This window comes from Dipodomys spectabilis, unplaced genomic scaffold (genome assembly GCF_019054845.1).
Source record: "Dipodomys spectabilis isolate Male_0828 unplaced genomic scaffold, ASM1905484v1 ptg000215l, whole genome shotgun sequence".
Taxonomy (NCBI): domain Eukaryota; kingdom Metazoa; phylum Chordata; class Mammalia; order Rodentia; family Heteromyidae; genus Dipodomys; species Dipodomys spectabilis.
This window is the reverse complement of record NW_024870892.1, coordinates 5,824,672-5,847,477: the sequence shown is the minus strand read 5'-3', so window position 1 is coordinate 5,847,477 and position 22,806 is coordinate 5,824,672. Positions and strand designations below refer to the sequence as shown.

General features: G+C 41.1%; 1 protein-coding gene across 1 annotated transcript in view; it reads right to left on the bottom strand.

Moving 5' to 3' along the window:
- Positions 1-22,806, bottom strand: part of Myo16 (myosin XVI) — a 269,234-nt gene that overhangs the window by 113,731 nt on the left and 132,697 nt on the right. Inside the window, exons 20-22 of the mRNA XM_042697004.1 lie at positions 17,858-17,930; positions 11,332-11,484; positions 10,182-10,382 (exon numbers count right to left, since the gene is read on the bottom strand). Coding sequence (XP_042552938.1) covers positions 10,182-10,382; positions 11,332-11,484; positions 17,858-17,930 — 427 coding nt within the window. The remainder of the gene's footprint in view (positions 1-10,181; positions 10,383-11,331; positions 11,485-17,857; positions 17,931-22,806) is intronic.

Below are 22,806 nucleotides of genomic sequence, written 5' to 3'. Positions count from 1 at the left end.
TTGGGACTAATCTTATCATACATGTATATGTATAAAAATTGGAAAATATTAAAGGAATAAAATTAAACATTACTAATAGCCAATGATCAATCTGGGTATCTATCTGTCTAAGAAATCTAATTTTGCCTCTGCTGTGCTTTCAAGAGCTTGGGACCCTGCCAAGCACTGTGCTTTGGAGCCATCCTTTCTCAGATGCCTGGTTATTTAGTCCTGCCTGCTGTAAACTGCCCTCTAAGAAATGGGCCTTCCACAGGAGTCAGTACACAGGAGGCTTTGATAGAGGCCAGGAAGGGGCAGAGGGTGGAGGGGGAGGGAGGTGCACACTCCTGCTTACCTCTGTGTTTATCTCTCAGTCCAGGCCTCACCATCTCCTTCCGCTTCTTCTGTTGTCTAGCCTCGGGGAAGCTGGCATCTCCTTTGGACTTGGGACCACCTCATCTTCCTCTGGCTGCTTTCTCAGCTTCTGCTCTTCAACCTGTTACCTGTACTCTTGCTTCTCCTTGAAAATTTAGTTCCCTTTCTTTCTCAGGCAGGATGGTGCCTGAGATCTACCTTCCCCCATGTCTTCCTCTGTCTCTTGTCTTGGTGTCAACAGCTTACATGTTTTTTACCTGCTCTGTTGCTCAAAGGAGGGCAGAGTGGATACTGTGGTCAGCACTGTCTATACGCAAGAAGAGAGATAATGGAGCACTTGTCGGTGCAAGTGAAAGCCTAGAGAATGATGAGGGCTGGGAGGGCTGATGGATAGAATGAATCGATAAGAGTGATTCATTGCAGAAAACCCTGAGTGCGAAGAGATCTCATCCACACACCCTAAATCAATCCTGTGGACAGAGAAGGGTAGATCCCAGCCTCCTTGGTAAGGCTTGCTCATTCACAGCTGAGAGAAAGACAAGAAACAGACTACAGGCAGAAACATCTTCATCTCAACTCGGGAACCCTCAGATCAAACGGGCGCAGACAGATCAATCCTTTAGGTTTAAGTTTTAGGTTGGGGATAATAACAGGAAGAGGAAATTAATTTCTTGGGTATAGGAATCCGATAATATATCCTAAACAACTCCTTATTCTCTTCATGATAAACTCCAATCTCACAAATCTTTAAAGAAGTGAACAATGAAATCCTACTCTAGTTAGAATGGCTGTTGCCAACAAAGACAGAACGTGAACAATGCTGAGGATGCTGAAAATGAGGAAGCATTGTTCACTGTTGCTGAGAACAAAAATTCATCCCGGCATCCTGGGCAACAACAGCCATCCTCCCTGCAGATCCTGCATCCTGTTACTCACATGTGCAAAACAGAATGCTTTGCAAACAAGTTGTGAGGATTCACAGATGATAAGGCCAGGTTTTGAGATACACTTGTGAACTCCATGTATCGTGTGAGACTCTAGGTGAAGATTAGCATCACCAGAATAAATAAGTGACCATTTTCAGCAAGTGGAAATGTACCCTGGTCTGCAGGCAGAGCCTTCGTTCTCTGTGTGGTAGTGCTCTTCTTTCTCTGGTAGGTTTGTATATTTCCTTCTATTCACTGAGAGTTGATCCAGTTTGGTTAATAAAGGTGTTGAGAACACACAGGAACAGTCCTAAGTCCTTATGGCTAATATTTTCACTTTGACATTACAGAAAATTATGAATATGCCTCTTTCAGTGCTTTATAGGGAAAATGCCAACCAACTAACATGTCACTATCATGAGAAAACAACAATAAGTACCAAAGGTTATTTATAACTTCTAATCGTATTGATAACGTGGTGCCAGCCCATGTGCTAAATCGATGAGGAATCTACCAGAGCCTGGGGTTGGCGCCTCTTCCCTCTTCCCAGCAAAGCCTCAGAGAGGAAGACAACCTGTCAAAGCAGGAACGGATGCGCTGAGGTGCCAAACAGAGCACGGACACGTGGTGGAGCTAGTTTTTATTTTCCGTAATGTCTACGAAAGAGGCGAACAAATACGAGTGTTTGTTAATAAGCCCTTTCTGCCTGGGACACATCTTTGTGGAAGAGCCTTGAAGGGTATCCGTTCCGCTTAGACCCGGCAGATCTGCTAGTTGTGTCTGTGGATTCTGCTGGAGAATTCAGGAAGGAAGGAGTAAGTGGAAGCTGCCCCACTGAGTCTGCCTGCTGTCTCTTGACTCAAAGCTTCACTTCCACGGTCCTCCTGGGTCTCCCACACACCTCCCTGGGTGAAGGCTGGAGGACACATAAATAGTGTTTCTGACAGCGATGGAACTGGGAAGTCACCAGGGTAATGAGCTCCTTCACCAGGGCCTTGTTAAGGGGTGAGGGGGAAGGAGGTAGGCCTCCAGTATGCATCACCCACATCCTACCACAGCACCAAGGGGACAGAGATTTCCCTTCCCAGAGATCCAGGAAGGTCAGAAATCGAAACAACGGGTGATTCTTCAAATTTGGCGTGGTCTAAGATGTGGTATTGACATTGCAAGGAGGAGTAAAAAATATCCAGGTGTTTCATAGACAGTCCTCAAAGCAGTAATGGCCTTGCTGTCCTACATGGCCCCTCCCACAAAGGCTGCAGAGATCACAGAACAGCACTGCGGCCCCCAAGTGCTACCAGTGGGGAATATGGCTCTCTTGGAGGGCTAGGGGTGAGGTGAGGTGATGACGGGGATTGGGGAGGGGAATTGTAATGACCACAGAGCAGCCTACCCTCAGATAGCTCCTGTGCTCTATTCCTTCATAAGATTAAAGCACAGAACATGCAGCTTGAGGTATAAATGTGTGGCAGAAGCCTTAATTTTGTAAAAGGAAAATGATATTGAAAGGATCTTTTTTTCAAGTGCCCTAAAATTTCGCACACCTGTATGCTCAGTTGGAATATTAATCATAACACTAAGGGATGAAGAATATAATTGTTTGCCAAATTATTTTTAATCAAGGTAGAGCTACTCAGCTTACTCAGCCAAAACAGCCTGTATAGTCAATGAGAAATGGAATGTCACATTAGCATAATGAAGATAGTCATCTACATGCTTGCTCTTTATATATATAGTTTCCCTGGATGGAGAAATATCAACTCTCCATACTTCTTTTCACAGAAGTCTTTCAGGTAGGGTGGGAAAAGCAGAAAGAGTCCATACTCCAGCAGCCCCAGGAAGTGAGGGAAGTAACATCATGATATATAAAAATAAACACTCTAACATGATTCATATAGAGTACTTTTATATAATATAAACATTTACAATACATAAAAACACATTTTTAAGATTTAAAATCGATGTTTTTGTTAAACCAATCAAAGGTATTTTGCCATGTAATTTGAAAAAGTCAATTGGCTCACCAATATTCTCAGTTGAAAATCTGCAAAGTGATAAGATGGTTCCCAAAATGTTTTCTGGTCTTTAAGATCCCCAATTGATGCATTAAAACTCTGCTCATTAAAGCCATGGCTTTCCTTTTTGAAAAAAAAATTACTGTAAAGGTGATATACCGAGGGGTTACAGTTACATGAGTAAGGTAATGAGTCTGTTTCTTTTCAAACACTGTCACCCCCTCTCTCGTTTACACACTCCTCCCCCCGCCCTCCCCCCCATCACGACTTTTTTTTCTACTGTAGATCGTCAGCTATTGCTAGAGATGAGTATTTGGCAGGTATGAAACAACATTGAAAAAATAATTACTGGTAAAATCTCCCATTCTGTGGGCTTCCTGTTTATCTTGTTAGCTATGTCCTTTGCCACGAAGAACCTTTTAAGCTTGATGCGAGCCCATTTATCCAGTCTTTCTTTGATTCGTTGTAATTCTGGATCATTAGGAAGTTTCAACCTGTGCCTAGGAGCCCTAGTGTTTTTCCTACCCCTTCCTGTAATGTTATCACGGCATCTAGCCTTACACTGAGGTCTCTAATGCATTTGGAATTTACTCTGGCACAAGGTGATACATAAGGATCTAGCTTCAGTTTTCTGCATGTGGATAGCCACTTCTGACAGCACCATTTGTTGAAGAGGCTGTCTTTCTTCCAAACTGTGTTTTGGATCCCTTATCAAATATTAGATGGGTTCATTTCTGGGTCTTCTGTTCCACTGGTCCTCAGGCCTGTTCTTATGCCAGTACCAAATGGTTTTTATTATGATGGCTTTGTAATAGAGTTTGAACTTTGGTATTGATACTCCTCCAACTCTGTTCTTCCTAGTAAGGATTGCTTTTGCTACTTGGGATCTCTTATTATTCCACATGCATTTTTGGATTGCTTTCTCTACTTCATTGAAGATTGTGGTTGGGATTCTGATGGGTATTCCATTGAATTTGTAGATTGTTGTAGGCAATATTTCCATTTTCACAATATTAGTTCTTTCAATCCAGGCACACGGGAGGTTTGGGCTATTTGTTGCTAGATGAACATATTATTTTCAAAATAAGTTTGTGAGGTTCGTAATTATATTTTATTGAACCAGAAGTTTCCTAGGCTTAAAAATTGAGGGTTTTGTCACAAAGTTACATAGAAATGGAGCCCAGGTGAGTCACAGCCCCTTCTCTCTCCATACATGTCATTGTACACATAAGGACTGACTATGCGGTGGGAGAGAAAACCACAAGGGGCTTGTGAAATGAGGCTGGCTACATCTATCTACTAGCAGCTGAAGAGCATCCTGCAAATTTGTGTCTCCACAGAACCATAGAATATCAAAGGGATTTGCAGATGTAATTAGACAGGGATCCCTACTGGATTGAAATGCGTCCTATCTTAATGTAAAAATTCATGAGGACCCACAGACACCCACACAAGAGTGGTGCTCAGAGAGATGTGTCTTTAAGCCATGAATGCCAATTGTCGGCCACCCCCAGAAACTAGAAGAGAGATGCTGGGAACAGCACCTCCTAAGGAACCTCCAGAAGCAGTTTGAATGTCCATTCACCAGCACTATGGACAAACTAATGCTACTGTTTGAAGCCACTCTATCTGTGGCTCTTTGCTATTGGCAGCCCTGGGAACTAAGATGTAGCTGTATGATCTTCAGTGACTCTACTGGGACCTCAGATGAATATTGCAGTGCAATTGGACTGGATGGTTCGTTTTAATACCAGATTAGCACTTTTCTTCTAACATTCATGGGTCTTTCTCAAGCCTCCTCCTCAAGCCTCAATACTGAGGAACAAGAACATAGTGAAAACACCTCCCAAGTCTCTTTTAAACCATGAACTTGTAATCAAGCACTGGGCATCTTTATAGATGAGGGCAGGGAGAGATGGGATGAGACTGAATTAATTAAGAACTTGATGTTGGGAAGATGGAGGAGACTTGGAAGGATAAGGGAAATGGGACTTTCCAGGTAGAGAAAATCATAGGAATAAGTGATATGAGGGAATCTAGGCGCCACCTAAAAATGAATCAAATGTAAAGAAATTCGACAAAGTTACCGGTGGCGCACTTCTCTCATCAAATGCAAAGACAAAGGAACCGGTGAGTGTTTTCTTAGTTTCCTATGTATCCTATGGGAAACTTGGCTTACACCAGAGACTCTGGAGGCTGGTAGGTCTGAAACCTGATTTCCTGCTTACCTGACATTTAAATCAGCTGAAGTTTAAGACCAAATTTTAAAACACTTAATTATGACCCCTATTCCAAATAAGGTTATCTTCATCACTTCTATGGTTAGATGAAGAATTGGACACAACTTTGGGAGTCAACATTCACCTTTTATCATACTTGTGTACGTGGAGAGAGAGATCTGACACAGAAAGACCCATGAATGTTAGAAGAAAAGTGCTAATCTGGTATTAAAACGAACCATCCAGTCCAATTGCACTGCAATATTCATCTGAGGTCCCAAGTGAATTGCTTCACCCTAGAATAAGCCATAATGTCCCGAAAATGATGCCCGCCACACAGCAAAGGAGGGTCATATGCATGTACCATTTACTCCAAAACTACTAACTTCGACTTAAAATTTTATGAATTCAGCCTTTATTGCTTCAGATCACATTACTATCATCTTATCCCATTCACTTTTATCACACCAAAATTTAGGAAGCTTAAAATGGTATTTTCTATCAGAGTCAGTTTAGAATCACCTTAATGGAAATCCAACTCTCCCAAGAGCCAATATCTTTTTGTCAAGCTATAACTCTTCTTCTTCTCATGACTCTTAATTTTAATAGCCAAGAAAATTAGACACTCTTGTGGATTTACTGCTTACCTGACATTTAAATCAGCAGTTTAAGACCAAATCTTAAGACACATAATCCCATATAGGATTTAAAATTTTCTAAAGCAAATAATTACCCAAATAATAAACAATTCCTTAGCAGCTCCCCCAGCCCTCTTCAGTCCAAATCCAGGCTCATTAATGAGACTTGGTTAATATTTTATGCACAGCCTCTTCCCATTTGCTTCAAAGTATTTCTGTAATGGTGATTTGAACATACACTATGCTCCTATGAGTAATAAAAAATTCAAATGTGTTTAGAAAATATCTTCCGCTATAATTCAAATAATGTTGCTTAAACATTTCTAAAAGGACCTTCGAGTCTGTAATGTTTCAAGTGAGCTTTAGAAGCATCACAGGGTATTGTAGTTTGAGCTCTTGGGCCAAGTCAGGCTGCCCAGATGAGGCCAGAGGTTAATGTCACCAGCAGGAATGGCTCTCCTCCCCATCAGATGTACTGAAAAGACCAGTTAATAGGCAGACAAGGCAGCGGCATGTGATGTCAACAGGTATATACTAACCCATCCACCCAGCCAAAGAGCACACAAAGACACTGCACACAGCTCGGGGGGGGGGGGGGGTCAACCGTACCACCAAAAATTATTCAGGAGTGCTATTTCTGCTGTCTAAACTGGACAACACATGCCAACTTTTAAGTAGATTCACTGGGTCTACAAACCTTGATCTAAAAAAAAAAGTGTATGTTGCTGTTTGGTTACTTAATGCAATAGCTCAAAATGTATGTGTATCGAGCAACATCTAATGATTCACATGGCATATTGCTTGGCATATTGCCACAAATTACCTATAATCTACAGTACAACATGTGAATGAGGCCTCGGGGAGACCTCTGGCTAAGACTCATTACTACATCTCATTGAAGCGAATTTTTTTTATAAAAACCACAAAAGTACCTATATTAGTTAACAAAATAGAAGTCTTTTGGAGGCAAATACATAATTCTGTTGGGGTTTTGGCTCCGTGTCAACCAATCAGGCTAGTCCTGTTTCTTAACGTTTATACAATTTCCGTGAAAGAATTCTATTAGTTTCAATTAGTGGTTCTCTTGAAGTTTTCTAAAACCAACTTCCATTAAAGTATTAGTAGGTGCCCAGGAAAAAAAAATTATTTTTAAAACTGAGCATAAAATAGTCAAAATATGGAACTGTATTTCCATACATTTTAATGCAGTTAGCCTCTGATGAACAGCTCTAATGAATCTCCCACCTACAATCCAAACAGTCTTAAATGGCAGGTCAAAGATAAGCATACTCACCAAGTCTCAAAACTTTTAGGAAAGTCATTTCCCCAATCCATACCTTATTGTGAAATTTTACATAATTTCTATAAATTTGATGTTTAAGCTTAAGAAGACACAGATTTAAAAATCTAAACACAAGACTAAAAGATCTTTGTAAAGAATTTTTAGAGACTAAATCTCTGAAATGAAAGGGAAAGCTAATAACCCTCCGGGGACACAGGCATCAAAACCTGCCTTGTTCTTTCCTCTCTGCATCCTGTCCATCTTCCAATCACATCAGTGTCCCCACATTCAATGTCCCTTCTCACAGAGGGAATCCTTGCCTGTGTGCCACACATCCTGGGGGCCTTCTTGTACTTTTCTCTGGTTCCTGTGTTGCTTTCCTTTTGATAATTGTTTTTATTCCCCTCCTCCTTGTTCTTCCCTGGTAAAAATCACCAAGGTATACATATCCAAGCACATAGGCATGTTTCTGAAAACAACTAAACTCTTTGTGCCCCCGTAGCAAGTATTTCCAGGATCCCATCAATTGCCATAAAGACCTACAAATTCAGAATATCTAAGAATGAGCAGTGCCCCTTCCACACTTCTCGGTTCTCTCATATTCCTCCCTGGGCTGGTACAATGCCATGTTAATCATTGAGCCTTGGGAGGCCCAGGCCCAGTGGCTCTGTCTCCTTGGCTCTGCCTGCATCAGCATGTGTTACTTCCCTGTCACTGTCCCTCTTTCCTGCGAATGCCACCTCTGTGCCCACTGCCATTGCTTAAATTCAGATGCTGACCAGCATTTCTAAAGCCCACTTTGTCTTTTCCCAATCCTGTCACCCATCCTTAGGTTTTCCTAAAATATCACAAGCTGACAATCAAGAAGACTGAATTCTCAGTAGTATGTACACTAGAGGGATTTGGTCCCAAATAATCATTTTAGACATTTCACCCACTATCCTATCTCTTTTTTTTTTTGAAAAAAAAAAAACCACTTATTTCAACTCCTTTTATTCACTTATTTTTATTACATGTAAGTAGGTGTATAAAGGGGTTTTAATCCAGCATGTCAGTTTGTAAGTAAAATTCATCTCTGTGAATGTCACCTCTTTCATCGTTCTCTCAACTGAACTTGTACCCTTTTCCAATATGACATGGGTGGACACAGTGGTGTGTACCACTGTGCCCCTCGATTGCCTTCCTGTGACACAGAGGGTAGAGGATAAGGAAGTGCTTTTATCGGGCTCCTTTGCAATCTGATTGTTTCTTAGCTTCTACCCACCGAGCGCCATGGTCCTGGTTTTAGGAGGCAAAAATGGTAGGTGTCACACAGCTGCCATTGACTAAGCAACTCTGCCTGAAGGTGATCATCTTTGCCTCTGGCAGTGCTGAATTCTAAGTGTAGTCACTTCTTTCATGCTGAGTCCAGAGTGTAAATATCTCACTTGACAGCTGTAACAGAATCAGAACCTGCAGCCACACTTGAATGTGGCTGGAGCCTCACAGATCAGACCATGCTAGCTAGGTTTGGTTCTATGCCATGGTTTTAAGAGCCCTCAAGGAATTTCAGCTTCATTTCCTAATGATTTTGCTGTACTGAATAATTTTCTTATTAAGTATATCTAATGGCTTCTCTCCTGTACCACTGCATCCCGAGCAATACATACAACATGCCTACCAGGATGCTACATCTTTACCAGAATGTCCCTCTCTCACACAGTTCATGAACTCTAACTTAGGTCCCATGATACCTCCTCTGGAAAACACTTCTGCACCATTTTTGAGCCAACTAATTGATTCCTTCTCTGTGAATGTGAATTTTTTAGAATTATGTTTATAGTATTACCCTTTAGTATACCTTGTACTATATAGTGGGTGGAGTAGAGGCAGAGAACTAAAGATCCCAAAGTGAAAGACGTTAGAGACAGGAACTGGCTGGATAATTTAAAAAATGCATGCAGGACAAGATTTCTTTGTCAGACTCCCTTGTAGTTATACCCTGCCTGTTCTCTAATTCCCACTCATCCAGCACTATCGCTCTGGCTCAGAAAGCACAGATGGAAGAAAGTAAATAATACATTTAATATTAAAGAATGGGTGAGATTTGTACTGTGAATTGTCTATCTCAAGTTTGAGTTGGAAAGAGTTTAAGGGAAAGTAAGGGATGCAAACAAACTATGAGTGGATTAAAATAAATAACCAGAACAGAATGCTTACACAAGGAAAATATGCTAGGTAAGTTACAGGAGAAATGGTGCTTTAGTGTGGACATTCTGACATGAGGCTACATAGAAAAGTATAAGAATGGTTATTCAGATAAGAGAAAGTCCTAGAAGGATTTGAAGCTTCACAAACCCTATTAGAGAGCCAAGAGGACTGAGAAGAGATTGTTTTCTTCGGCAGACAAGCTTTAAGAAAAATACTACAATCCTAAAGACTATATTCAGGACAAACAAACTTAGATGTCAAAGCCTGCATTATAGAAACTGCACCATCGTTTAGAACAGAGCTCCTTGTATTGTCTAGAGCTCTTTCACACAGCTCTCTCTACACATACCATGAGATGATCATGCTACCTGCATTCCAAAGATGTTAATTCCTCAACAGACTAAAAGCAAACAGGAAACAGAACTACAATTTTCAGGCTGTTTATCCAGCTTTCAATTTTCAAATGAATACATCCAGACCCTGAGTCCTCCACAGCTCATTCCTGGTGCCCTGGCCCCTCACTGCAAATCATAAGCCACCCAGTTCCTCCAACTTACCCGACCCGCATAGTGCATGACTGTGAAGGCTGTGCCTGGACCTCGTAGGGCCACGTTCCCATTGCCGTCCTTCACAGGAGAGTAGACTGCATTCGTATTCGATGACTCCAGGAGACTCTGCAGCTTCTTTGGAAGGTTAGGTTCCCCTGACCCAATCATTTGACTTTCTTCATCCAATACAGCGAGGAATCCAGATGGCTTCTGAAAGTTAGGAAGATTCTACTAGTATTCATGTTGTTGATTTGGTTGTTGTCATCCACACATGCTCACTTTATTTTTATCCCAATATTGAATCCATATCCCCTTTTAATACCCTTCTATTTCTTCCCAGGGCTATATCCACACCACCTAGCAAAGCTCTGACACTGAATACATCTTAACAGTTTGTAGGAGAAATAAGAGGGTGTTACAGAATGAGGAAGATGCATAAAATAAAGTAATTGAGAAATGGTGACAAGGTGCAACATGAGATACCATGATAGCTGAAAAACTAGATGGTACCTGCGGAAGCTATGCTCAAGTGGTTTAGAGATACTGTGGATAAATCCATCTAGTATGTTTCTAGGTTAGTTTATGTATTGCTATTGATATAACAGCTTTTAAATTTTATACAATGTAGATACTAAGTCAAACTTTTAAAGTAACAAGAAACAAGAAAGATAAGTATTTATCAATACCTTTAATTTAACTAAATTTATTTTAATTAATTTAATTTTAACTAAAATAATTTTTCTTGACAAAGTCTTGAAATTTAAGCTTCAAAAACTTAGAAGATAAAATGGATTTAATGTGATAAACGATTTTTTGTATAACATTATTAGTCTTACATATGTATAAAAAACAATTTTATACACTAGGCACTTGTAACTGGCAATGGGAAATTCTAGTCTTGGTAATGGTAATAAGAATGTTAAGTTTTCAATCTCAAAATTGTGGTGATATTGCTCATCCTTTCCATGAGTTGGTGATATGTTGAGTGTTCCTTTGAGAGGAAAGAACTTGTCTTCCTCAATAAATTTTGGAACAATATAAATGCATCCCATAATCTCATATATCAGGATAGCCCTAAGACAAAATCTTTCCAAAAAGATGTGTCCAGTACATTGAAAAGCTTCTACCCTGTTAAGATCTAATTATATTGTGTGAATACCTGGAAAAAGAAATCCAGAACTGCAGTCTGGTTACCAGGAGAATATGCCGTTTCCATGGTAACCCCCTCTTGTACACACTCTGTTTGCTCTTGTAGGAAAAGCACTTCATTGATATAATGGTGCATCTTCTCGTTGGTCATGTTGACACAAAGCTATTGTGGGGGAAGAAAAACACAAGACACAGCATGAGAGAGCAGTGCAGACCCTCTTGTTCAATGACACAGCTTCTCGCTGGTGAAATATGGACCAGGGAGACGCAGAGCAATTAGTCTAGGAGGACAAAGCACAGAGCCACTGCAGCGCCGCTTCACCTGCAACTGCTGCACTTCCTGTTAGCTGACTCTGCAATGCAAAAACTAGTCAGTGACAAAAGTCAGAAAGCACTCTCAGAGCGTGGACTTCCAAACAGCCAGGAACACGTAAAAACAACTTCCTAAAGCAAGGTGTATTTGAGCATTTGTCAACAAGTGAAGACCAAAGTCAGGTATGCAGCGGCACGCCAGAGGAAACAAGAAGGCTTTCTCCTACACCGTGTGTGTGGTGCGAATCGGGAGGCAGGGCTGGACATGGGTTTGCGCCAGACACTCTAAGAACCCTGTCACAGAAGCCGCGTTCTTGTCAGAATATATTTCTCCAGCTGTCTGTTTGTCTTCTTTCTGCAACACATTCTCACCAGGAAGCAAGTGTTCATCTTACTTTTGAGAGTGACATTATTTTTTGTCTTAAAACATTTTTTAAAGATTAAAAAAATAATCAATTTTAGCCCGAAAGAAATATTTTTTCTTCTAGGCTTTTCTTCCAGGCTTCTTTTCTTTTCCTGGTTGCCTGCTTTCTCTAATATATATTAATGTATATAACTCAAGAAAAACTTGTCTCTCCGTACTTTCTTGTCTCTACAGCTCAGATTCTTCTCCTATCTGCTTGTGGCACTACTCCAACTTTTTAGTCCTGGCAACTCTACCAAAATTTCTCACTTTCACCAGTTGTTATGAGCTCTTCTAAATTCAGGGTTAATTTTTCAGTTTCCATTTTTCTTGACCTCTCAGTAATACTTGACAGAATTGGATCATCTATTGTCTTAAAATACTTCCTAGCTAGTCTTCCCGGCCTGCATTGCTCTCGGCCTCCTGGCTTGTTAGCTTCTCCTCTGTCTTCTTCCCAGCTCCCCTTCCACATCACCTCCTCCCACTGATGCTTCCCAGGACTCTGTACTTCGGCCTGACTGTTGACTGAATATGCATTCTATTACAAAATAAGACCTAAGATAACATAAGTTAAGAACCACGCCACACGGTTGCTGCCTTCATGAAACATAAAGAACTTGAGAGAGAACTTGTTACACTCGGAAGCCTGCGTTGTAGCATCTTTTCTCCCCATATCTCCATCCATGAACACTCTGGTTTGTAGGACTTCTTCCCCTCCGTCGTATTTGTCTAAAATTGACTAGAACTTTTCTTCTCCTCCTCTTGGATAACTAGGTTCCATGGTATTCATGCCTAACTGAGAGTTATTCATATTTAAAACCAATTGTCTCTGAAATCAGCACACACTTTGGCTGACCCATTTTCTTCAGTAAAAATAGAGTCAATGTTCTGTTCAGATAACATTGAAACACAGGTTGGTGGGGGCAACAGGAAACCCAGCTCTGTCTGTATGGTTACTTGTTAGCCATGCACAACCTGAATATGGATGGAGACCAAAACATTGCACATTGTAATGGGAGCAGGAAAAGATGGCGCTCAGTGTGAAATATTGTAAAGAAAATATTCCTTTCTTTGTCACTAACGCAGTCTAGCAAATTCATTCTCTGATATTAATCAAACTAAGTGCTATCAGATAGAGATCTTCTTGGCTAATTTCCATGTTTATCTTATGGTGTATAGATCTCTAGTGGTGACTTGGAAAGATAAAACGTATTTTGTCAAACTGTTTAGCATCTTTACACAGTCATATACCAATGGTTAAAATAACCTGTTCACTTGTCACTTTCATTTTAAGTGAAAAGCAGAGAATTATGAAAATTATTAGAGAATAAAATTTTGAATACTTTCATTACTCAGGTAAATTTGAACTTGGAGAATAAAAAAAAGTGTTAAGGCTAATACAATTTGAGGGTCAAATAGAAAACAAAGAACTCCTGTGAACTACAACTGTTGGAAATTCTTTTTTTTTCAAATCAAATGATACACACAATTGGAACATATCAAATTCCCTGATATTAAAAACTGTATTGAGACACTTAATAAAACAGAAATACCTTACACCTTAGCAGTGAAGTTTAACAGTGCCTACGGACAGTGTGTTAATAAGTGCAATCTATCTTAGGAAATCTTCTGCTTGGCTTTCCTGAAGCCATGACAAGTGTACTAAGCAAAAAAAAAAATCTGATCAAGGAAATTCTCAACAAAACCACTATCAATTCTGTCACTCTGCTGAAGGAGGGGTAACTGCATTGGATGGTAGCTCTTCCTCCGCTTCGAGGTTCTCTAATTGAAAACACTGAGATAGACACAGCTGTCTTCGCATCCCATAATAAAGTAGGTCGGCATGTCCAGAAAGGACCTGGGATGACACTCAAAATAATCCTCAGCCTCTGCTGTCTGCTGTCCAGCGTCTGCCATGACCCGACCTTTCCATAACAGAAAATAGATATTTCCACTAACGTTTTGTTGAGCTGAACATCGCTTTCACTGAACTTATCCAGTGGTCTAATCAGAAAGGTGAAGCTGATTGCATACGCAGAATGGGTCATGGCAAAGGAACAGGTCGGAAAGGGGCCACTTCTCCGTTTCATGTATCTGCTTCTCCATTTCCTGTATCTCCATTTCCTGTATCTTGCCCCCAAACTTAAAGCAATCTGTCAAACTAGTCAACAGAAAAGGAGTTTTGTTATTTGGTTGGAGCATTTGAGTTTCAGTTTTACTTTCCATTATTTAAGTAGTTGCATAATGGAGTTGCCATTCACCAATGGCATGAACACAGTAGACCTTCATCAATGTCACCCTTCTGACATTTCCACCTTTATTTTCTCTGTTAAAATGATTCCTAAAATGCACAGCTTTCCTTTGGAACTTCTGGGATTCTTGAATGCCACTACAGGTCACTAAGTTTCATGCACAGACCAGTCACCCCATGCCTGGTGTCTCTTGAGGACCAAAACACATGGCCACTAAAAGGTGGCCAATAGGTGTTTTGCCTTAACTCATTCTCACAGTGTGGAAGGCATAGTTGGCTATGTGCGTAACCCAGTCAGGAAGGACTTGTTAAGCACCTTGGTTTACATATCTAGAAGCCTAAATCTACATCACCCATTGAGATAATCAACTTCCATATGAAGCTATCATTAGTTTTGCTTTCCAACTCTATCAGAATCATATTACAGCTTCCTTACCTCTCCAGCTATTCCTCGGAGTAGACTTGAATGTGAGTGAAAGGCATTTGGAAGTGATAATAATTATTAAGTAGCTGCTTAATTAGTATGCATCCTTTTCTAATTAAAATACATGCTTTGTATATTAAATGCTATTGCTAACAGGTTTAATAATCAACACTATGCGCTCTTTGAAAAGGCTCTTTAGTACCAGAACTCCATTGCGTATCCAGATGGCCCATCATTTATATTAATGACAAACTTAATTTCTTGAGTAAATTTTCACCAACTGTTCTCCTTTTATTTTTATTACTCACTGAAATATATCTCAAGCAAAAATATAATAGAGCATGACATACACATCACAGAATTAAAGTAGAAGATTAATTAAAACTGACTCTGGTTTGAGGCAAAGCCCTAGGCGTTAGACAGAGATTCTCAATCCTATGTGCACACTGAAATTAACTAGGGAGCTTTTTCAAAAGGCTCATGTCTGGTCTGACCCCAAACCCATTAAACTGGAGTGCAGCCCGGGCACTGATAGATTTTAAAAGCTTTTCAGGTGGTTCTGATATGTAGACATGATTGAACACACTGAGCTACAGAAAGGAACAGAGAATACACAATCCATTAGCCAATTTGCTCGTCAGTTAATCTAGATATATGTACAAAACATGCCATATATTAATGTCTTGTGTGTGTGTGAAAGAGAGTAGGAGAGATTTTATTTCCGATACTAGTAATTTCTCAAATATATTTGGAAGAATATATAAGCAGAGCCACCAGAAAATCCACCATGATATTTTTTTCCTTAAAGGGTTATTTTTTAAATTTCAGTTGAAAACATATATATTAAACTTTAGTTATATCCCAAATATAATTCCAGACCAAAATGACCTCACGTAAGCTGGCAGTTTATAGATTAGTCAATAGGCTCAGAGCAGAATAAAACGGGTACTTATAAAAGTGCTTATATAGTTCTAGGTTTGATTCTGAGTTCTAGGATGAGGCATTAAACATTTTATTAAAAGTATGAAATGGAGTTATCAATATAACAGAACGCATTGTTTAAGTCAATGGATTTTTTTAAAGTTCACATTCAAATTTTAGAATTTAAGGTAAGAATTGCATTCGTCGTGTAGAAAATAATTTTATCTTTGTAAAAGACTCCTTCTTGCTATCATGAAAAACAGGGGCAGGGAAAAACCTGCTAAGGAGATGACATTTAAAATCATTTATCTCTTTATAATCCAAAACCAAAAATCAGTCTGGGCATGTTTTACCTATAAATGTCTAGAACTAGAAACTCATTTGTTAGATTTGAAAAAAAAAGTCATTTATACGCAGAGGTCTCCAGTTATCAATATATTCTGAAATACATCATTAAAATATTTAGCAGAAAGAAGAATGGATTTGTGGTAAGGGAAAAACAAAGGAGGACTGAACAATGCTTGATAGGAAATGTACCTTTACCTTACTCATGTAACTGCAAGCCCTCTGGGTAGTATCTTTACAATGAAATACATATATTAAAAAAAGAAGAATGGATTTGTGACAGAATAAGTATTCTTTAATAGGAAAATGCTGATAGTCAACACAAACCTGATTGATAATTGAGCCAAAATGTGGAGGAGCAGCCTTAGAGGCAAGCCCCCGTACAGGTCTTCATACAACATCATCCCATCGGGTGAGTCACAGGGAAATGAGGGATTCTCATGACAGACAGGAAGGCGTGCACATTTTCTAAGGTGAAAGTGTAAGAACCCTGCATAGATGCAGGACACTGCTGAAGGGTCTGTGCAGAGAGTCAGTTGGTGATGGGCTGACTGCCGACGGCCAGCACACTCCCCTGGTCACCATGCTTTGTTCCCTGTCACACCCTCAGCACTAATTTTCTCCTGGTTCATGATAAGTAAATAAAACACCAAGTCTTCCCCTCCTTACTTTTAGGCATGAAGACACAGGAAAGGAGAAATGCCCTCCTGTCTTCTTGCTCTTACTTCAAATGAGACTCTGCAAAGTTTCGTACAGAAACTACTTCATGCTTGACCCACCCTGGATGAGAGGAGACAGAATTCTGGAGCAGTGGTAAACAAGACAAGGCAGTGCTGTTCTACAAATAAAACTGGTGACTTGTAAATGGGTTTTAGGTGTTTCTCTGTAACAGCCGCCATGGTAGCTACTACCCACAAAATCCTTTATGATGTAAGCATACGGCAATGGTCCTTGACCTGCAGTTGTGTGGAACAGTATCTCTGTAAGTCTATCAATCATCCTGACTGTAAAGAAGGAAACAGAGGACCACTGGAGAGTCTTCTTGTGGGCCAAGACATCTCTACTCTAATTAAAGTCACAGTACTGGGTTCTAAAGGCCGTCTATTTAAAACCTTGTCTAGGATCACTAACTGTCACAGTATGCTCTTCAAAAAAGATAAAATTCTTTGACGCTAATAATAACGGAACAACAAATTAAAAATTCTCACCAAATGCTATGTAGTTTAATTTGTGTGTGTGTGGGGCGGGGGAACAGGTAATAAATAGCAGCTTGGATTTCTGTCTCTCCACCTGTACCTTTTGACAGGTTATTTTCCCTCTCCACTTACTGAGGCGAATTGCATTTCTTTCTTCTTTAATATTTAATTTTAGCTATACTTAATTAGATGGAACTATTCATGCTGGACTGTTAAGATGCACCAACAATCAGTACTTTAAAAAGGCCCTCAACTGTGGCTGAATTAAGAAACAATGTTCCTCTAATTTATTTTTATGAGTATCTAATAGTCCAATGTGTGAATGCCCCATGGAGAAGAATCTACAAATGATGGCACACACATCATAGAGTATTTCTATTCTGATACTTGGTCTAGGTTTTCCAGATGCCTCTGTCCTGTATCAGTGCGTATGCCCTCCGTCTTCCTGACCTAGTTGAAGCTACCTTTCCTGAAGCAGAATGCATACCTTCCTCTTACACTGTTGTTTAAAACCAGTGTCTCTGAACATCCAAGCATAGAAAAGGGCTCTGTCAACAAACCAGGTATATTACTTTTACAACACAAAAGTATGCATTGAAGGTAAGGACAGTGATAGAATTAAGAAAGAAGTAAGTTGAAAAGGGCAATTCAAATTCACAAGGTGTCAAACAAAAGTCTACTTACTTGTTCAAATTCATTCTTTTGGAATTCTTCAAAACCAAAGATATCCAGTATTCCGATATCCAAGGTGTGTGTGCTAGAGGAAAACAACAGAGTGGGCTTGTGAGCACGCGTAAGCCCTCCGCATTGCCATTCTGCTCAGACGATCCAAGAACATACCGCGTGGCTGCCAAGTTTTCACTAAAAACGCCTTGAAGCCTGGTGGAGATCCCCAAGAGTTAGCACATACAGGGTTTACGGTATTGACACACTCACATTTGCTTGAATACAAACAGGATGCTTTTCTGATTTAAAAATGTAACCGCATGTGATGGTTTAAGACGCATTCCTCTGAAGGTGTCCCTATGCCTGTCTCGATCTCTACTGGCTGTCCCCAGGGCACGAGACTCTGCACATCCAGCGGTTCTCTCTCCCCGGCCACTGCCGGTGCCCTGACAGAGCGATGAAGAAGTGCATGGCCAAGCCAAGGTGAGGCAGAGCACCACACAGCCCCAGCATGCTCCTTCCCGGGTCACACTGCCAGCTCAAACACTCTGCTGTCATCTCCAGAATGGGATGTGTATGGAAGAAGAAGGAGAAAGAGACAGAAGGAGAAGGGAAGGGGACCCAGCTGTTCGCTGTGAACTGTACTTTTGGAATTTGCTGCAGGATCAGTTCTAGTCTGAGAGCACAGTGTACCAGAGGAGAGGAGAGGAGAAAGATCTCGACAGAGGTGTGATTAGGATTGCCCACCAGCAGACACAGGGGCCAGGGGCTGGCACAGGGTGTGTGCTGTTTTTTGCAGAGAACACTCAGCCAGCCCGGACTTCTGGCACCCAGAGCAGACACCGTCTCTCCTAGGCACTGACTGCGAATGTCCGGGATTCTGCACCTGGCTCCTGGCCACGGATACACTGTGTGGTGGTTACGACAGCTCTTGAGGGTCAATGCCCATTTTTGTGTTGGCAGCTGGATTTCTGTTATTTCCTCCTGACTTGTTTTGTCTAAATCATGGAACCAAATTGCAGCAGCTCTTCTGCTACATCTGTATTTTGTTCCTCATAAACAGTACAGATTCATAATGGCATAGGGTCTATTCTACATCCATTCCCAAGGCAGGTGCTACCTGTAGAACACAGTGTTAATCCTGTGAGATTCGGCTAGACTCCCTGTCCATGTATGAGCTTCATAATGAGGAAGGGCAGTTCTAAAAGCCCTTGCTCCGAACTTCACACATCAAGGTACACGAAGCCGTGAATCAATCATTCCATGTGTGTCACTTCCTTTTTGGAAGAAGAAAACAAAGGTGGCTTTGTGTCACTTGTCTGTCCGATAAACTTGACATAACTTTGAGAGCTCAAAGTTAGAATAAAGACTATGAGGAAAACAAGGCTTCAAATGGGATTTTGAAACACGTTAGGAACCACGCTGCTCTTGCAGAATGAATAAAAGTAAGCATAGTTAGAAGTAGGCATGGTTTGATAATGTCCTCTCACTTACTTTGACAGGTTCTTTATAATAACCGACTGCTATAGTCCTCCATGCTTCTGCAACTATCAACTATATTCTCTGTCCTGTCATATCAATAGCATGCACCAAGAAATATGTCCAGCAAGGTGCTGGGCTGCAAGGTGATTTTGTCTATTTCTTCTGCTTGGGCATGCACATATGTAAAAAAGTGTATTTTTTGTGTGTGTGTGGGGGGTTGAGTTTGTGTGAGTGTGTGGATGCAGGTGTGGAAGAGAATGTTTGTTCAGGAGTGTGAGTGTGATGTGCTCGTGTATGAGAGTGAATTGTGTGTGCACACACATGTGACTGTGTGTACACACATGTGTGCATGTGCTTTTTCCTTCCATGATTTGCCTCATGCCCCTTCCTGGAGCTAGGGGATGAAGCATCTCAGCTGTTGTGTTATTCGGTCTTGGGTTGAAATCCTGGTTCAAACATTTTTGGATAACTTTGGGAAAGTTACTTGACTTTTCTAAGCTATAGTTTCATTACACATAAAAAATAAAGTAAAATTTGTCTGCTTTGCCATGGTTAGAAGTAGAAGTAATACAAATGAAACCCCTAGACAAGGCAAAAATGGTCTTGAAAAATAAAAATGGTTGGTCCACAAATTCTCTATGTAACAAGAATGGCTCAGCTGGTTGCCTGGTGACCTGTGTCTACAATTCTAGCTGATTCAAGATGCTGAGGGTCTACAAAGCCACGGCAGGCAAGTCTGTGAGACTCTTATCCCTAATTCACCAGCAATTCACTGCAAGTGGAGGTATAGTTCAAGCAGAAGAATCCTAGCCCTGGGCAAAAGCATTGGAGATAGTGCCCAGGTCCTAAGTTCAGGCCCCAGGACCTGCACACACACACACACACACACACACACACACACACACACACGTATGTGTACGTGCACACAAGTGGTAAATGGTTGAGGCCTATTAAAAATGTCAAAAACATTAAAGTTGCCAAGAGATATAATTAGGATGAGAAAGACACTTTCCCTTTCCTCTATGTACTTTGGTAATTCAGTCTTCCTCAAAAACTGTTTGTATGTGATAACAATTTGCAGTATTCCTGCCCTGGGACCAGTATTTCTGCATACAGGAATCTTCTAAGAAAACTGTGTAATCCCAACACTGTTAAGAAGTTACAAACACCCGCGCTCACTGTGATCTTCATTACAGTAACAACAACAAAGAAGGATGACAAATATGCTACATTAGAGACAATTAATTAAGCAGCATGCATCACATGATGGATTAATTTAATGAAACTGTCAAGTTAGCAGAGAACAACATATAAATTCTGTCTGAAGAATAACCCAATTACAAAGCTAGGGTTATACACCCCAACCACAGAAGACCTGGAAAGAAACAGAGCAGGCCCAAGAAAAGAAAACATAAACATTTAATTTACTCTTTATTTTTACTTTATACTTACTTTACTCTGTATTTACTTTCTTTAGTTTTTATTTACTCATTATGTTTTACTCTTCCCTGTCTTCTAAGGTTTCCATTTAGACACATTTTTTATAAACAACAAATATTCCATTGATGTCCGTGAAGACAAGATGAAAACACGAGAAATGTTTATGATCAAATGTTCACAGCTAAAACACAAAATCCCAGAACAAATCTCTACCATTAGAATCACTGTGTGATTTCTACCATATTAAAATAACTCTATAGCCCAAGAGAAATGAAGCCCATGCTAAGGGATAGTCACAGAACAATGAGCTTACAAGGTAATTCATTGTTTAAGGATTACTAGAATCATCTTATCTCTTCTTTCTCTAAACCTAGCTTTAAACCCTGCATTTAACAGTGAAAGGCTGTGGAGTTGGGAATGGTCCATGGGCGCTCCTATCTGAATGTCTTCTCAGTCCCCACTCGACCTGGGCATCATGGAGAAACATGCTCTGATTGACTTTAAAGAAAAGGTAATCAAGAGCGGTGATACCGAGTCCCTTCCTGTACCTCTCCCTTCTCTAGGACGGCAGTGTAGCACTGACGTAGAGAGGTCCAGGCACAGGGAGCAGTGGGTGGACGCATGCTAAGAATCTGACCCAGTCACTTGGAGCAGCATGCATTGGGTTGAAAAGGCTCTCCTCCTGTGAGATTGTTTCTCTCCTATTTCATTCAATTACAAAAAATATTTAGTTACAGAAGAAATGTTTTTTACAAAAGCAGGTGAGAATGAAAAAGCCACTGTCAGGTAGAAAATTCAACACTAGTTTAAAGCATTGGACTTTGGCAATTGCTGTAGGGGGAATGTATTGAGTTGTGAGCTCTGTTCCCATCACTTGCCACTGAGTGAAGCTGGTATCTGTGGACCCAGCCCCTGGGGCAAGACAGTGATTGGGACCAACAGCCCAAAGGAGGACTGAGCTGCCCATGAGCCAGCACTGTGGGCATCCTTTCCTGGTAGCTTGACTCCCGACACACTCGGTGCTGACAGTTTCTCAGGGAGGAATGCCAAGGCCCTATGACCATGAGAAATCCATCCTTCTGGCAAAACCAGCACCTTGATGGGTCGGTCCATCTTACTCCAAGTTTCTGCCTTAGCTTCTAATCCTGAGAGCTTTGCTGGTTCAAGTGAAACAAAACAAAAACAAAACTGCCAGGTTTTCCCTAGCTTCAAACACTTTTATTAGATCAGATAAAATGTGGACCAGCAAGTCCTGGGTCTGCTTTGACCACGTGCATAGGTCTAGGCGGCTCCGGAGGGGATGATCTGCCCACGGCCTGGACATACTCTACTGCGTTGAGCCTTCAGGAGCAGGGAGAGGCCAGCACTGTCTCCCATCACCCCAGGAAATGGCACTTCCTCGGAGCCTCTCTGAAAGTTTAGCTGGCTTAGGAAACACTAGGGTCCCGCGTGGCCTAAAACCCATTTGGCTGCCTTATGGGACCCAGCTCTCTGGCTGCACACAATGCAGTATGAATGAACCCAGGCTGGATAAGAAGTTTTATCAATGCATTCCAGACCTGAGCATCCTTGCACTCCTTACTTCTTCCCTTTGGGAACTGGACTCACAGAGGGATAATGGTGAGAAGGCCCCAGGGAGACACCAGGGATTCTGGTTCTGCTGGATTATTTACTTCTAATACATTTCAAACCTTGTCTTTGATTTTCCAGCACGGAATCAAGCATGCTGTGTGGATAGGGGACCTTCAGAGACGCCCCCTGTCTCCCCTCCTCCCCTCCTCACCCCCAGCTACTCCAGCAGCCTGTGTGAACAGAGAGATATCAGCTGGAAAAAGGAAATTACAAACAAGATGTTCTGCACAATTACCCCGTCATCTCTCCTGTTGCTCTTTTCACAGACAATGCTGATCTGTGCCTGTCCTGTATCTGTGCACACTTTGAAAGCGGACTCGTGTCTTGGGGAAGCCATCAGAGCAATGGCTTCTTCCTTCCAGCAGAGCGACCAGGAAGTGGCTCCCACACCCTGGCCCTGCAGGTGTCTGACT